The 17888-nt window shown below is 33.2% G+C and overlaps 1 protein-coding gene across 1 annotated transcript in view; it reads right to left on the reverse strand.

Annotated features, from left to right (window-relative positions):
* Window positions 1-17888, reverse strand: part of LOC128237958 (E3 ubiquitin-protein ligase rnf213-alpha-like) — a 60372-nt gene that overhangs the window by 12785 nt on the left and 29699 nt on the right. The window contains exons 28-39 of the mRNA XM_052953533.1: window positions 16089-16311; window positions 14321-14491; window positions 13979-14041; window positions 12015-12124; window positions 7415-7552; window positions 6135-6300; window positions 4685-4764; window positions 4211-4355; window positions 2692-2885; window positions 2361-2546; window positions 1825-1933; window positions 773-943 (exon numbers count right to left, since the gene is read on the reverse strand). Of these exons, the coding sequence (XP_052809493.1) occupies window positions 773-943; window positions 1825-1933; window positions 2361-2546; window positions 2692-2885; window positions 4211-4355; window positions 4685-4764; window positions 6135-6300; window positions 7415-7552; window positions 12015-12124; window positions 13979-14041; window positions 14321-14491; window positions 16089-16311 (1756 nt within the window). The remainder of the gene's footprint in view (window positions 1-772; window positions 944-1824; window positions 1934-2360; window positions 2547-2691; window positions 2886-4210; window positions 4356-4684; window positions 4765-6134; window positions 6301-7414; window positions 7553-12014; window positions 12125-13978; window positions 14042-14320; window positions 14492-16088; window positions 16312-17888) is intronic.

A 17888-nucleotide genomic window follows, 5' to 3' on the forward strand; every position in this document is an offset into this window, starting at 1 on the left:
ATCGAAGTCGGTAAGGTACTCTTTTCTTGATATCAGGCGATTTGAAATAAAATCTTGAAATAATATATTTCAAAAAATTAAAATTCAAATGAAAAGTTTTGTTGTTTTTTTAAATTAAAAATAGGCGCACTTTACTCAGTGAAACGCGACGCCGATATCCGTAAACTATTTCACAAGACGTACTTGGGTGGGGAGTTTATAGCGGTTAACTAAGAATCGATGAAAGCATCGGTTATTGTAGCTGAAACCTAAAAGAAGTGATTTTATTTTGACGTCAGTGGAATATTTTGAAGACTCGTAGTTTCAAAACTGTAAAAATAATCCCTACTTGCTATTTAACTTGTATACTCATTGTCGGACATAAACTCGAAAATTCGGCCAGGGTCGAGTTCTAATACTCAAAGTTATTCACGGTATGGAATAATTTATCGAAATATGTTCAAATTTGATTTACCTGACTATTGACATCTTTCAGTTATATTATGCACTGAACGTCACACGTGTGTGATATTGTATGTGTTTCTACGTCGAGTTTTTCGAGTCTCTCCATAATAGTTTTTCTTGAAAATTTTCCGTTCAACTATTTTTGTGATATATTTAACAAAGAAATTGAAACTTTCCAGACAATGCTTTGACCATTTGTTGTTAATATGACGAAAGTTGTTTAATTTATGCAAACCATCCATTGATGTTTTGAAAAAGTAATCGCACGAACTTTGCATGACGTTCCCTATAAAAGCTACAAAAATAAAATCGTAAAGCAAACCATTACCTGTGCCAGCAGAGGGGCATCATTTCCTTTTTTCACATTGATTTCTAAGTAATCTTCCAGGCTCTCGTGCTGTTGTTCAATATTGTAGACTTCGACCTCAATCTCAGGTCTACGCACAAGACTCTCTGGTATGGCACACCAGAGCAAAATCCTCTTTCCACGCTCCAAAAGCTATCAAAACCATATCAATCAATATATACAATAATGTATAAACAAGTTCTATCACATAAAGCATTTAAAGATTAAACTTTTCGGATATGTATGTGATACTTGATATATAGCTGAAGCCACTAGAATATATACAGCAATTCACAATCGTTTTACATAACTTTGGTGCTTTCAAAAATATTGAGAAATATTTGATGTTAAAGCTAAGAGCTATTGCTTTTAGACTTGGAATTTCAAAATGATGTTCAACTGTAATAATAAAGAGAATGAGACATTTGTCTGAAACTTAACAGCCTAAAATTAATATGTGTAGAGTCCGATATAACGCATTCAGCCGTGAATATAGTTTTGTATTCAAGAGTATTCTATATTTTGGGTATATCACTAGTAGATATGATTGATGTGATAGTTCATTGTGAAAACTAATGGTGTACTTTGAAAAGGCAGAATATGCCTTGTTCGATAGTTGTCGGACAGTTATGATTACGAGATCGAATCGCTTTTTGTTTTATAGTGTTTTTTTAATACATTTGTTTCTTTGCTGTTTTTTATATAACACTATAATTTAATTTTCAACCGAAAAAGACAGAGCCTTATAGGGTATAGTCCAAAAGAGCTCGGTATTACTTAAGATGTAAAATGTTTTGTAATAAAAACGCATAAACCAGTTTAAAGATCATTTTTTAATAAATAAGACTAAGATGAAATGAGTAATTCAATGAGTAATTAATTAGCTTCTTGATCCTTCGAAAAATGATGCACTCTACCTATATACCGATGTAACACTATAACAGCACAAAAGGTTATATTTCACTTGTAAAAATCTCCAATACATATTAAAATGCCGTCCATAAGGAGATGGCAGATCTAAGCCACCATACTACCTGATATTCTTGCTCGTGTTGGAACCTCCCACACAGATCCAATGTAATAGCAGAGCATGTATCGGGATGAAATCCTATGAAGACGTCACCTAGATTCTTTTTTTCTGGTCTGAGAGACACAAAATAAAAAAAATAAACGTTTTACGGTTCGCATGCATTTTCACTTTAATTCCAGAAATTTTAAGGCAAACATAGGCATATGAAAATGGTTTTAATAAAAAATCTAGTTGTTCAATTCAATTTAAAGCCAGATACGTTTAGCCAGTCAACAAATTGTCAAATCGAGAATTTTAAAAGAAAATAAACATTAAAACACTCATGGCAATAATGTTTTATGTCTGCACTAATATCTTGTTTCTGTTACTGATGTGAAATAAATCCCATTAAGCATAAATATCGGAATCAAATATTGTGATGATATAAGGCCAGCCTACTAAACGCACTTAATATACAGCTAAACAACAACTTTTAACTGAAACTTAATTTACGCTTAATCGTTCAATCCATTATTAGTAAAGAAATCATTGTAGACCTACATTTTTCCTTTTGACTGTCTGTCTTCAGTGACAAAATCCCTTGCCCAATCATTTAATTGAACAACTATTTTTCTCTGTTTGTCTGTCAGCATTGTGTTGTAGCTGAGAAAATGTTTCTCCAGACGATTGATTAATGGAATGGGAAATGTTTTGTAAACCGTTTTAGTTTCAGCAACAACTATCAGTCTGAAAGCAGAAGAAAATATTATCTCTATTAAACAGTAACTCAGGAATAAAGTACAGCTGCATTTGAAATTTTTGTAGCAAATCCATTTCTTTTATAATTTTTCACTGGTATCAAAATAATTAAAGTATTTTAATCAATAATTACCTAAACTTAATATGCACGGGGCATTTAACTCTGTGTGTTCCTAGTCCAATGTCTACGAAACGTTCTCCGCCGAAGCGAACGTAGTACTGGTTAAGTGCGTCGTAAAGACTCTCATAGAGGTTCTCTAGGTTCAGTAGAATAACCGTTTTCCCCGTTTCCATGCAAACCTTTATTTTGTTGATGTTCCGACATACCTATACAGTTAAGTTTAACTTTACTAACAACACAATGGCTTCGATTTCAAGGGCGGAAACAGAAATTCATTATTGGGGGGAAGTGGTAGGCACAACAGTTAAAACCTCTGATAACTTTAATTTAGCTTTGAAATGACACGTATACAATTGTTTATGTCTCCCGCTTCTATATTCGCCACTAAATTTACAATTGATATCACTGGAGTGTGTTTGGTTTTAAAAGTATATATTTAAAACAATAATAAATAGTTCACGTGCAGCAAATAAAGAAACATTTTGCATAATCAAACAAATACAAATGAAGAACTATATTAATTCTTTGCTACATTTTTGACTACTGTGCTTGTCCCTGTAGTTTGTATTGTGCTTCTGGACATGAGAAAAGGGCAATAAGATATTACAGAGTTAGACAGAAGAACTTGGAAAAATATACAAGCCCTGGCTTCTGCACTTCATTTAGGTTCTTTCGAATGTACTGTATTTTGTGAAGGAAAATGTTGATACTTACTGAATTGATTAAATCAAGAGATAAAAATAGGGAAGTGTGACGGATCAAGGCCACAGTCATTTTTAAAGTGCTCAAGGTCAGATCATGTTGATGTGATGAATGATGGGTAAGACAGTTTAAAGTTAGTAGCTAAAGTGCAAATTGAAGGATGAATTTCAAGAGTTAAGTATCATTTCATGTTGTTAAGTAAGCATTGTAAGAAGAAGTGGTACATGTCTTCAGGTTCCACACTCCGACAAGATGCATTGTAAATAATTTCGAAAACAGATGCTCATCGAGATTGATGCATAGGCGCACTTGCGTGGTTGACACAAGACGCATGGTATATGTAATCCATCGAAGAAGTATTTTTAAACAATTAAAGTGACCTTTTATTTAAAAACAAAAGCTGTTAGAGGTGAAGCAAACCGATCATCCATGAAAGAAGAAATGGTTAAGCTATGAGCTGCGTCTTATATGAAGTTTTTCGCATATTGCCGTAGTTATAAAGATGCTATGTCTTGAAACGCGATCATTGATTACAGGTATGATAACGTAAGTGAAAGAAATCATTTATCGAAAAGTATCTGATTGTGTATACACAGTCTGCCCTTAAAAGACACATGTGCCGTTTCGATGTATAGGTGTGTACGTCTCTACAGAATGCGTATTGAAACAGCTCTTATTTTTACCGCTTCTTGGTGTATTGACAAGGTGATCCTGCATGCAAAATATTCTACAATCCATAGTCAGCTAATTCAAGAAAATATCAAATACTGTCAATGTGTGTGTGTGTGTATGTTGTAATCGCAATGCTAATTCCATTTCATATACGTACCTGTGTATACTTTTGGTCACTTTTGAAACTACTTCCAAATATGATTTCAGGACGTTCTTTGCCCGTTTTGTCTGAGAACAACTGCTGTTGAATTATTGTCAAAGCTCCAAAGTTTTCAGTCAACAGCAGAAGATATCTACTGTCTCTGTAAAAAAATAAACGAACGATGAGAAACAAAAACGCAGCAAAGCATCAATTTATAATTATAATTCGCCGATCAAAATCTCACTATCAACTCATTTTTCTTATTTCAGCGCATTAAAATATGTTGTTACAGTTATAGATCAGGATACTGTTACTAGTGGACAATGCCTTCCATTTACATACCGATGGTTTGGTTGTTAAAATACATATAAAGGAAATTACTAATCTCAATGCATGGACAAAGCACAGGAAGAAGGCATACATATAACAAAAATCGTTTAAACAACGAAACAAATGAATATAAAATAAATAGAAATCGTTAAGGTTTACACTTTGACGCGTTCGTCTCCAAACAGGCAAGCTCTTATCAAACCAGCCGCTGTATTGTCAACTTCCTCGCCACTCTCATCCTTTAAAAACAAACAATTGATTAATTCAGTGCTTTACTAAATATAATTGTTAAATGCATTATGATTATTTCTCCTGGATGCATTATCAAGTGTGGATATTGAACGGCTTAAATGTTTATCTTGAAAGGGAACTAACTGTTGATGGATATCACATTTTTAAACAAAATGTGTAATACTTTGCTATAAAAAACTGGATATGTTACACGCTGTTGATTAAATAATAACACACTGAAATCGAAAACAACGATGATAAATTCAACGTTCACCTGTAGTAAAATACAAGGTACAAATAACAGGGAAGAGCCAGTTCATTTTATACTGATTTCCTATTCAAATGTCAATAAAGTTATTGTCTCGACCAAGTTAAGTGTTTCTAGTTTTCAACCCCGATCAATCAAAGATATAATAACGTCATATCAGAGAACAAAACTTGTGAATGAAATTATATAAGCAAATTATCGTTTCTGTCCCATAAGAAACATGATGTAGTCCCTGTACTTTTCAGTGTATTATGGGTAGAAAATTTAACTTAAGTGATAAATTAATCAAAAAGCCCAGGCAAATGCCAATGAATATAATCATCTGTTTATTTTAAACAATAAGTGAAATTAGTATAATAAAATCAATATTTGCGTTTAAAAAAGATGTCATTTTCGTGTTATTTTTGTACAGCTTTTCCATCAGTTCTGAATTTCTGTGTTAAAAATGATTTTCGTTAAAGCACATAAGGGAATAAACAAAAAATTTTATGAAAAATGGAATAATAAAATTGGAACTTTGAAGTATAAATTTAAATTAGATAATCTTAGAAAAATACTTATAGTAGGCAAAACAAGCAATGCCCCAGCAAACCCATTACATCAGGACTAATTGATAAATTTGTTTGTCTCAATACAGTATTGTCATTTTATTCCTGGTGACATTCACCATTTTAATATGCACACGCGCAAAATGAATCGCGTTATAAATGCAGTCCAAAGTCGAAAACCTCAAGTTCATTATTTGAGTCTGGTTTTTGATAAATACTGTATTCAGTTTCAGATATTCCATCATGACCCTTATGCCTAATATAGAATTATATGAACACAAAAGCTTGAACATTTTAAAAGCATACAAATAATTCACATAAATAAAATACAATAAACTTTACTGTAATTCGTGGAGAGTCCATTAAACATGTTATTAGGGAAATCCTGATTCAAGTCCTTTCCCTTAATGAGACTGTAACAAACTCGAACTGCACACGGCTAGTTATTCATTGTGATTTTTACAACACAGTGTATCTTTAAACTTATATCAATACGTCTGTACTCAAAACATTCAACTTGTTTGGATGTGATGTTCAAACCAATGGGAGCCCACATACATACCTTATGGTAAGAAATGAAAGTAACATGTGCAATCCTTTTTTGGAATGGTTCGACTGGATCAAATCTGTCCAATCCACCGAAATTACGCTTTATGCAGTACAACAGTTGAGGCCATGTTGGTCTTTTCTTTGTCTTTTCCACAAAACTGTTTACCATTTTAATGAGACTGCAATAAGGATATGTTTTATGTATGTATTAAAAGTAAAAAATAGTAAACAACGTCTTAAAATAATACAAAGATATTGATGCAAAACGTCTTCATTGTACCAATTATGTTATCGGTAGCTTCAGCCGGATAGGCTATGATGGACCATGTTTTGATTATTACGTACGTGTACGTTTAAGGTAGTCCTAAAAAAAATAGATTGTTGCATTTTATGTAACGCATTTAACATCTACAAACGTTCGATAATATTCTTTATTGCTGCTTGAAAGTTCACAAATACTTGATTTAATAGCATTGTTTTGTATGAAAATGAATCAGTCTATAGAATTTGGTACCATATTGTGAACACTAGTGTGCTTTATTTCAGAAAATATTGAATTTGACCTATTGATCTACTATTTTGACAACAAATGCACCATTACCAAATAAGTTCTAGATAATAACGGAATAAACACTGACCAAATTCCATTGATTTGGGGCAGTACATGAAGTATCCATGATGTGAATACGGTTTGACAAACGCTTATAAAGACATTAGTATTGGCCGATTTGAGCCACAATACTGGACTGCATTATATAAACTAGGGGTTTGTTATACTTGGAAAAGTGAACTAAATTTTGACCTGTCACAACTTGATATCGCAGTTGACGTAGGGTTTGCAACATTTCAGCATGTTTGATGATATTACTTTTTTACCTTGCTTCCTTGTATTGACTCATTATTGAAAATACTCTTATTTGACCTAGATAGAAAAAGTCAAAACAAAGTCTGATCGTGTCGACTGTGGCGTCTAGAGTGTTATAATGATCTTTCACCTACATTTTAACCCCACTTGATCAAGAATCGAATGACTACTTTTATGGACACAAATATGTTGATCAAGTGTCATTTAATATCTGGTCGTCAGTGACTAACCAATCTTCCAAGACGGTCGGACGGACGACATTATTCATACGACGTAGATAACAAAGTGCTCGGTTTTCAATTGAAAACGTTTTTCCTGCATATCCCTTTGATACAATAAAAAAAACAAATTTTGCCGATCTACTTTCTATGGTTAAAAAACTTCGGATCAGAGCATTCATGAGTTATATTGCTATATTTTATATCTACCTGTAGAAGTCGCGCAGACCAAAGAACTCTCGTAAGCATTCAGATGCTCTCTGAAAGACGACCAGGTATGATTCAGCTAACGGTTCTACTATTGGTAGCAACAGTTGCTCGGTTTCTTCATTGTTCATACAAATGCCCCTGTAAATTGCAACAGCAAGTTTATAGTAGAAACAACAACACGTATATAAAAAGTTCATGCTGCATATGGTATCTCATTTTAATGGTAATCATAAGCTACGAATGAAACACATTGGTATAATATGGATTGGACAACTGCACAAATTACATACAAACATAAAGATAGAAGTATCGACAAAAAATATCTCGAAAGTAATTATTATCACCACCAAATACTGGAACGAAAACATAAATTAAGGCACCGCCTTCTCGAAAAAGAAGCATTCATTAATATAAAGCTTATTTACACACAGGCAAAAAATAATACAATCTTCTCAGTAAATACAATCAGGAGCGAGATCAATTTAAGTAAAAGTAATGCAAAGAATAAACTTTTACATAAAGAGTAAGAGAAATTTAGACATTACCCCAATTAAATTCGCAAGAGGACAATTTTGGAGTCTTATTAAAAGTATCGGAGACATAAAATGACATTTTTTCATGGTTTAATTAATAATCGATGATTCATTCATAAGAAAGCGTGTTTGATTTTCTAAGAACTTTTTTTTTAATTTTGCTTAGGGAAATAATTTTTGGAAGAAGATTTTAGCAAATACATAATTATTGTATTGTTTATACTGTTTGCTTTGTATGTTCCAAGATTTAGTACAATGATGCTTCTCATTATGAAACTCTATGATCAAACAGTTTTAAACATTGTATTTGCTAAGGCAGACTGTGTGCATTTTTTACAGTTTCAAACAATTATCTACATTTGGTTCTCTGAATTGTATTTCTTCGTCTGAAGAAAGAGTCGGGACCCCTTATCATAGAAATACTTGGGGGGAGGGTTATTATTTATTTCATGATTAAGTTTCCTCAAGTTAATGCACACTTTGATAAAAAAATCACGAATTTACTTTTTTCGGGAGTGTTGGGATAAAAGTGTGGTTCTGCACACAAACTAGTTTAAACCCCCAGTAAATTAACATTCTACTGACCGTTCTTGAGCGGTACCTAACAATCCTTGATAAACCCCTTGTGGTTTGTATAATCATCATATGTGTGTTGTTTCTGGAGTTTTGTACTGCTGCTCCATGTTTCTGGTTTGTGATTGTTTTCGTGTTCTATGTCTTTAACCTTGACCCTGAGTCATTAAATGGGGAATATGTTTTAACGTTCCACTACTGTGCTTGTTTTTGTAGATTTTCATATAAAAATTGACAACAATTAAATTTGTTACATCGTGGAAAAATATTATTTCAAGTATTATGGTGAAAAGTAAAAGCGATGGCTTAAAATAAAACTACAAATATGACACAATGCATGTTGCAATTTATCATCGTATAGTTTATAACGTTTTTGGCGACTTACTTTTCAAGCCCGATTATCATTAAATTATTTTTTTAAACGCAATCATGAACTCAAAACAGATTGAGCTTGACGCTGGAAAATGTTATTGTAAAATATAACTTTTGCATTAACTTTTTAAAAACCATAAAGACGAAATACGGTATAATTTTGATCAAAAGGTTCATCATATTTTAACTGAAGGTACCATATGATACCAGCTTTAAACAATGTAAGTCTTTTTGCTATGACAGGACAGTTTCAATCTATAAAGAAGATTAAGGTATGAACTTCGTCAGCCAGTATAACGATAAATCTCGGTATATCGCGAGAACTTGTTTATAAGACCGAAACCTCAAATGAAATTTTGATAATTACTTTTTCAAGACCTACTTGCATGCTACCAGGCTTGGCATTTGGGTCATACTGGTTTTACTAACTCTAATACCGCACTAGTGTTGCACAATTGCAAAACAAAAACTAATGATAGTGTTTTACTGGTATTGTTTTCCTCCACATGTATGCCACCAGCCTATGGATGGAATGGTATAAAAATATACATCTTCTTTTCAATGTCATTCATTTTTTTCCCGTTGAGTATCTATGATAACAATTTTTTCTAAAATAGTGTGGAAGTCAGCATTTTAGACTACAAATACCAAAAAGTCCGTAACATTTTAGATCTTTTAGTTTCTTCTTTGCGACATAAAGTTCACTTAATCGAACATTAGGTATTGTATCACGCTACACGTTAATGTGCAATACAAATTCATGCTGGTCAACTCTAGGTATGATGTGATAAATGCCACCTCGAATTTTGCTCCACGCAAAGCTTTAGGCCACGCCAAATTAATGTTTAGTTCCTCGGATTTTTGCCCAAACAAATGGAGCGAGCAAGCGAAAAAAAATGAAATTTTGTCAGTTTTCATAAAAACCGAAGCGAGCGAAGAGCGAAAAATATATGTTTCCTTATATTCAATATAGATAAGAAAGATTGTTCAAAATAATTGCCTTAAACCCATTTTAATGCCATGTTGAACTGAACCTCTAATGGACATTTGGAAAATGTCGGAATACATACTATTTATTCATCCGTGTTTAGTACAAACATTACCATATATGGATTAATCTAATGTCTTATATAATTAAAACGTACTTTAATCTGACGATCATTCATAATATTAATTAACCCTGCTTTTAGTAAAAAGTTTGAAACGACTTATATAAATCTACCTGAATCAGTTTAACATCATATGCAACTGTATTTAGACATAACTTAGGATTGATTTTGGATTTGTAAAAAATGATCACTTACACAGGCATCATCAAACGTCAGACTCCATATATTATAACATAGACTAAATTTTGTTTTTATTATCACAGGAAATGCAATGACATGTGCTTATTCAAACAAATAGAACAAGGGTATTTTTCAGAGTACTTTATTTTGGTTATTTTTATGCACCAGCCATGTCCGTTATAGCTGGGACATTGACTTCCGGTCTCTCAAAACCCGGGTAAAATACCCGCCTGCAGGGACACACTGCTGATAAAATCCCTGCCAAATGGCCCCGCAGCCCCGAATACCTATTTGCAATATGAAGACTAATCCACATTCACTAGGCACTGCGGGGCCACCTTAAAGGTAAAAACAAAGCCCATTGCCTCTGCTGTTCCCGTTATACCCACGGAACAAGGGCGAGGGGTGGGCGGGGCAATGGTTACAATTGACAAGTGCATTACAATCTCGGATTATGCTGCAAATAAAAACAAAATATAAGGTGATAAATTTAGGCTTACTTATGTTGAGGTATATCCAGACCAGTGTTAATATTGCTATTTGTGAACAGATATTTGTTCAAAAGTGTTGTTTGGTCAAAATTTGATAAAAAAATGAGCTTGATACATCAATTTGGACCAAACAATGACTCATGTTTTAGTTAAGTTGACCTGTCCGATTTCCATTCAAAACGAGTCACTAATTACGCAATATAATCGCTACCAGTCTCAGATACACATGCTCTATTGCATAATGATTGCTTTAAATAATGATCCTTTAGTGCATGAGACGATCAACAATGACTTCAAGCTTGCTCAAAATATATTTATTATCAAAAATAAGATTTAATTTCCAAACTTCGAGCCACATTGTTTATACCGGAAGCCGCCATTTTGATTGAATTTATTGAAACCCATGCTAAACCGATCGATATACAGTATAAAAACACTACGCATCAGTAACTTCCCTTTACAAAAACTAGCGTAGAAAAATTATACTTGATTATTTTTAGCCTTTCAATAAATTATTACCTGAAAGAAATCTGCTTGGCGATCAAAATGGAGGTGCGAGCGCACAAAAATAATATTTTTTTTTTTAACATTTTCAAAAAAAATAGGAGCGGTAAATCCGCGGAACGAAATATCAATTTGGTGTGGCCTTATAGTTGTATTTGTGTTTAGATTAAATTTTAAGCAAAGTATAAAATAAAGTTTTTGGACATATCACTGCAACATTGCAATTATATTAAAGATCAACTGATATGCCAACTAATTACACTATAAATATGCATTGCAAAATTTCGAAATACAAATTTATTAAACGAAATTCCGTTTTATTCGCCCATAAGTCAGTCATTAACCTTGAAACTATGCTTTGAATCAGTTTTAATTATATGGTTTATTTGAGGTAATTGTTAATGTGGTTTGGTTTTTGTGTTGGTAAATGTGTATTTAATGTTTATATATTTTTGTCTGTCATTCATTGTCGTTTAGCCCCTTGCCTTGTGACTTAGACAGTGTTTATTTTATTGTTTGATTACTGTGCTTGTCCGTGCAGTTTTAAGTGTATACTATAATTGTTTTCACCACAACATGGCTATTTGTCATCCAACGAAAGTAACTTTTCTTGTAAACTGGTCTTATTGAAGGATTCAGATAATCGTTGACCTCATCTATATTTTGTTGCAATTTTGCTGATGGGAAAAAGTTATATCCCTTAATCTACAATATTGATTATATTTAGGCTGTATAGTAACATATTAACTATAACAAACGTTTAATTTTGCATTGGTTATGCAAAGAATACACTCATAAATAACAATCAATAAAAGGCAATAAACACCATGTATAATACCTTGCAGTTGCCTTGAGCTCGACAATATCTGGAACAGCTCTTTGTACCAGAAGTCCTCTGTTCATCTTTGCTGGATCAAGAGCCCAGTTGGATATGCCGATAAAACCAACCTGCATTTCAAAAATTCTTTAAACATGTTATTGTGTAAATTAAGCTAAATAAGGTTAAACGAAACTTAACTGGGGCTATAACTGGATGTGAGTTTAATTTAATACCCCAACTACACAACTTCTTGTAATAAGGAGTATCACTGGGAGTGATGTATGCTCTTTTAATGCGCTTTGTCGGTGACAAGGGAACCATTAAGTTAATGGTCCTCTTATATAAGAATAAGGACTATAACATCAAGAAAATATCTTCTAATACACTTCTTATCAATGAGATATGTTTGAAGTGCATACCTCTAAGACTTTTTAAGAAATGCTCTGAACAAAAAGAAATATGAAAAAATAACAAGGGCAATAACTCAGCCAATTATGAAGACGGATTTATGGTTCCTGTGCACTACACTTCTTCTTTATGAGGTAAATCTGTATATGAACTTTTCAGTAAATAACTCTTAGATATTTTAGATTATAATGTGGAAAAAATAAATATGACAGTTTACAAAAATCTATAACTGAAAGAGATCCCCCGGCAAGAGTTATGATGAACGTGTACTGCACTTCTCCTCAATACAATATATATATACATACATATATACATATATATATATATATATATATATATATATATATATATATATATATATATATATATATATGAAGGTTGAGGTCAAAACCTCAAAGACATTTCAGCCGATGCCCCGGACAAGACTGCCCGGTGGAGAGAAGTAAACATACTTAACAAAAAAATAATCAAGGGGAAATTACTCTAAATATAACATAAAACAAATAATGTTCCTTTAAACAGCTCTTCTGCCAATCACGCTCAATATGCAGTCCTAAGGACGACTGGACGTACGGGACAAAATGATTCCTTTATCGTCCGTACTACATTGTGGGGGTATGGGTATCTTTTATATTTCTGAATGGCAGTACACAGAGATAGCACCAAAGATAAGTATAATGAAATACATGTTAGTTCATTTGAGTACAAATATCCATATATTTGGGAGAAATGGAAGCGTATCTTGTTATTATGTTCCTGTAAAGAATCCTAATTTTCAGGTTGTTTCATAGTTTGTGCGTATGTAAGACATAATTCGTCCTATTTCCTTTCCAAACGTGTTAAAGGAGCTTCATGTAAGACGGTCGTCTTGGCCACGCTACATAAATAAAGTTCGAGTCACGTTATTTAAACAACCTAATTAGTATATTCAAAGTATAAAATTCTTATATATGTGTTTTGCATACATATTATTTAGGCCTCTTAGCAATAACGATTCATTTTCAACAATATCATGTATTGCCATTCATAACTGCGGACACTGAAAATGTCGTTTGAATGCCAAAACAAGTCATGTGTAAATCTGAAATCAATCCTTTTTTTCTTATTTGACTTTGAATGGCTCATTGGCCGTCGTAGTGACACTACCACTTTCATATCTAAAGCGTTAAACTCACATCATTGCTCTGATATATACTAGTAAGCAAATTTCGAAGGATAGCAGCCCATGCCTAAGGCAAAGTGTATTATGAAATAATGGGCAGAAATCCATATCGTCACATTTTCTTATATTGTATCAAGTACCGTATCCAACATTTGTTTTGTTTGTTTTGTATTGTGTGTTTTTGGTGAGGCTTCATTAACATAATTTAGGTTTACGGTGCAGCCATGACGTACCTATGAAGCAAGTGCAATTTAATTTTATTATTGCTTCATTCAAAACAGTGAACAGGAAAAGTAAAGAATTTTAAACACCAGCTCGTCTGAAAGTTGTATTTGTTTAAAGAAAAACTAAATATATTACGAACTTAGTATTGTGAGTATGTACGTTTAATTTTGGACTTTTGTTAATCTACCTTTCGCTCATGTGGCGAAATATCTTCATCTTCACACCCTTCCTCGAGCAACGCATGTAGTGTCTGAAAATGAAGAAAATAGTGAAGAAAAATGTTACAGGATAAGCTTTGTTAAGGCAAACAATAGCCTTGATTTTTCCATAACCGCAATTTTCATGTTAATGAATTTTATTTCAATTGTCGATATAATTATTGGACCGCATGTTAGAAAAAAAAAGATTCTTTGAGTGGGTTTTATTCCTATCACTTTAAATCAATAAGATATACAATTGTTATAAAAGCAAATGATGTCGAACAAAGATTTAATTCTCAGAAACCAAAGCCGATCTGATAAAAACATACTTTCAACGGCATTCTTGGACTGTCTTCTGCCAACCCAATTTCGTCTAGAACCACTGTAGCAACAAATATTCCAGTATCCTTGTTTCTTTGTAGATATGCACACTGTCTGAAAACGCCGACTATTCCTTCAGCGGTAGAGTGTGGGCTACATTGAAATGATATCATCTGTACCTGAATTAATAGCATATTCCAAATAGTAATCATGGTATGACAGGTAAGCATTATCAATGAAGTTTACTTCATTCAAGCAATTATACAAATGTTACTACAGATAGTAACATTTTACCATGGAATTTCGTTCCCGCAATAATGATTATCGTTTCCATCAGTGAGTTTTGCACGGCACGTGAGGGCGATTATGGCATAATTGCCCGAGAAAGACGAGGACGCACACCATGACGTCGTTTTCACGAATATAAAAATGGTCAACGAATCTGGTAGGCAAACATTTAAACAAGAAAATCTTGAAAAGGATTTTAATTAAAAGAAACTATCAATGCAAGGAAGGTTAAATAAGTTTTACCATTTATGGCACCTTACGTGTTTAAGAAACCCTTACCGGATGTTTACCCTCAGTGAAGGTTTAAAAGCAGTGTGACAAGGAAATGTTTTGTTTAAATTTAAAATGTTGATAAATGTTTATTATTCCAAACAAATCATTCAAACCGAGGTTCGTATAAAACTGCTCATAAGCTCAGTCGACCCTAGCTGTGCTCACTTGTTAAAACGAACGTTAAAATCAGACGATGTCAAAACAGGAAACATTCGAAGAATGGACACTTTGCCGTCTTATTCCGAAAACACGTGAGAAAATGTTTAAGTCACTCGTTTTTTTTTCAGAATTAAACATGATTGGACATGGCTGTTTATTGATATTTGCCCCTGTGAAAAAAAACTCTGACCGTAAGCCCTCGTGCAATTATATTTCCCACCGGGGTAATTTCAACCAAAAACATGTATTTTTCTTTGAATATATACCCCCAAACATTTCAAGTCAAGACTTATCGTGTACACTTATGTTCATGTTTTGTTTTTAAAAAGTCATACAGATGTTTATGCTCTGCGAATTTAACTCTTCGAGTTGATGGATGTATTTTAGACGTCTAATGTTAAAAAGCCAGTTTTTTCTGGATGTTGATTTAACTTTAACAAGATATTTTCCCTTAAACTTTGTATACTGGCTATTAATCGTTCCAATTCAAAATGCGACCAATGGTGTAAAAAAGCGGACACGAAAGTGTGACAACGCTGTAGTATATATTATGCTACACAGGTGAGATAAAATGCAATGTTGAATTATTGAAATCGGACCTGCCAAAAGAGTAAACCCCAATTTATTGCTTTGTCGAATCAGTTATAGTTAAACAAGCCTGTTGGTTATTTCAAATGCTAATTAAATCCGACATAACTTTATCTGAATCTTTAAGGACAGTTAACGTTTAACGAGTCTCAAAGTAGTTAAAAAGGAGTTTTGTTAATGCATTGCTTTGTTCGGACTAGGAAAGTGATTATTTCAGAAAATTTTAATGATCCGTTCAGTCAATGAATCCCTATCATTTTTTCATGTTCTATTCATGTTATAATGAGCGATGATTAAAAACGTTGTCTTTAGAACTGGTTAATCCATTAATAACCCGCTGCGAAACGTGTTAGAGTGTATGTCAATTTTAAAAGCAACAACGTTATACTTGAACAAATATTCATTATTTCCTGAAATCGACTGTAAAATAAAGCGCACATCAAACATTTACAAGCTGGACAAAATTACCTTTTTCATGATTTTGAATAGGCAACACTTTGAACTGTCGCCTTGCATTGCATCGTCTACAATGATACGTGCTAGTGACTTTGAACTACCTGGCTTCCCAACAATGAACAAAGGTATTCTCAATTCTGTGCAAACTACCATCATAAAAAAGTTTTCCTTCAGTGCTGTGTTTTTTGCAATGTTGTCTGCTACCTCGATGTTGTCAGCGAAGACAAACTGACACCTGCAATTGTTCGAAACAAAGATATTACTCATAAATTTACATATCACATTCACAATTGATATTAGTAGCATTTGTCCCTGACCAGACAAAGCACACATCATCTTGGTTGTCGATGTTTTTTTCTTGTCAATAATTGAGTCGAGTTTTGGCAAACACAACAAGCAAACGATTCTTTGAGAATCGAAAAAAGAAATTTCAATGGCGCTTTTTGTGAATGTTGGTTAATAGTGCACACTACAACAGTTACGCTGATGCCACACCCACATACAGTCCAAACTCGCTATGTCGACATCGGATATCTCGACTTGTTCATCCGGTCCCGAATTTATTCCTTCTCATTATATATAAAATAGAAGTTCTTGTGTCGATTTTTCTATCTCGATTTTTTTTCGCTATGTCAACCTTCTATTTCAGTCCCAAAGGTCGAATTTCACACATTTGCCTTGGTTCTTATGTCGAACTGTAGATCGAGTTGTAGGTGCGAAAATTGTCATGAGGGTTTGCGACATGTCGCTAAATTACCATGCGTGTCAAAATAACAAACTGTCATGATTGGAGGTTAATTGGCAAGTGTGAATGATTAAAGTTGTTTGTTTATGTTTTTGATTAAAAAGTCTTTTATTGACCAAGCTATACATTGAAACGCACAATTTAGGTCGACGATGACAGCATCGGACAATTTGACAACATTGAAAGTTGCGTGACGAAGAAATTTCTCTACACTGCTTGTACAAAACAGTCGTAACGAATGTATTATTTTAAAATGTTGTCAGATGTGCTTTACCGTCTTGTAACAATATAAAAGTGTATGTGATTATGGTTTTATATCTGATTTGTGTAATCCTTAAACGTGAATTAAATTTATTTTTTATCACTTTATTTTTAAATAATACGTTTGCTGTTTCCACGACCGTAACAAGACCGTTCAATTGCAGGATGTCGGATATATATCAAACGCATATGTGTTGGTATTGGTGATACTTTTTTGTAATTCGGATATGTCGAATGTTCGTTATCTCGCTTTCGAACCAATACTCAATTATATAAGTTAACGTAGTTTAGTTTTCTATTTTCGACCATTTGTATATTGATTAACACAATAGCTAAAAAAGGACATTTTAGAGACATGTGATGAACCTTTATAGAAAAGCTGCAAATGGACAAATTTAAGTTGTTTCTTTTATCATTATAGGAAATAACCCTGCTGCCACTAAATTGATGTAGAATAAATTTGCGCATGCATTTCACCGCAATAGTTTTACACAAATATATAGTAAGTAGTGTTAATTCATCAAATCTAGTTGTGTCATTTTTTAGTTTATACTTCTTCATGCTAACCCGATTGCGAAGACAGTCAAAAGTTATATACATCACTCTTATTATTGCCTATGTATATTCAAAAGCACTGGTGTCCTCTACAAGAAGTTAAGACCTCCTAATCCCAGTGTGGCTGAACCCAACTACCTGCGTGATAGGCGGACATCTTAAGCATCAGACCACTCTAACCGTCTGTTTCGATGGAGCAATTGAAGAATTAAAGCCCCAGCCTCTCATTTAATTGCATTAATTACCGTATA

Source organism: Mya arenaria, chromosome 6 (assembly GCF_026914265.1).
Source record: "Mya arenaria isolate MELC-2E11 chromosome 6, ASM2691426v1".
NCBI lineage: Eukaryota > Metazoa > Mollusca > Bivalvia > Myida > Myidae > Mya > Mya arenaria.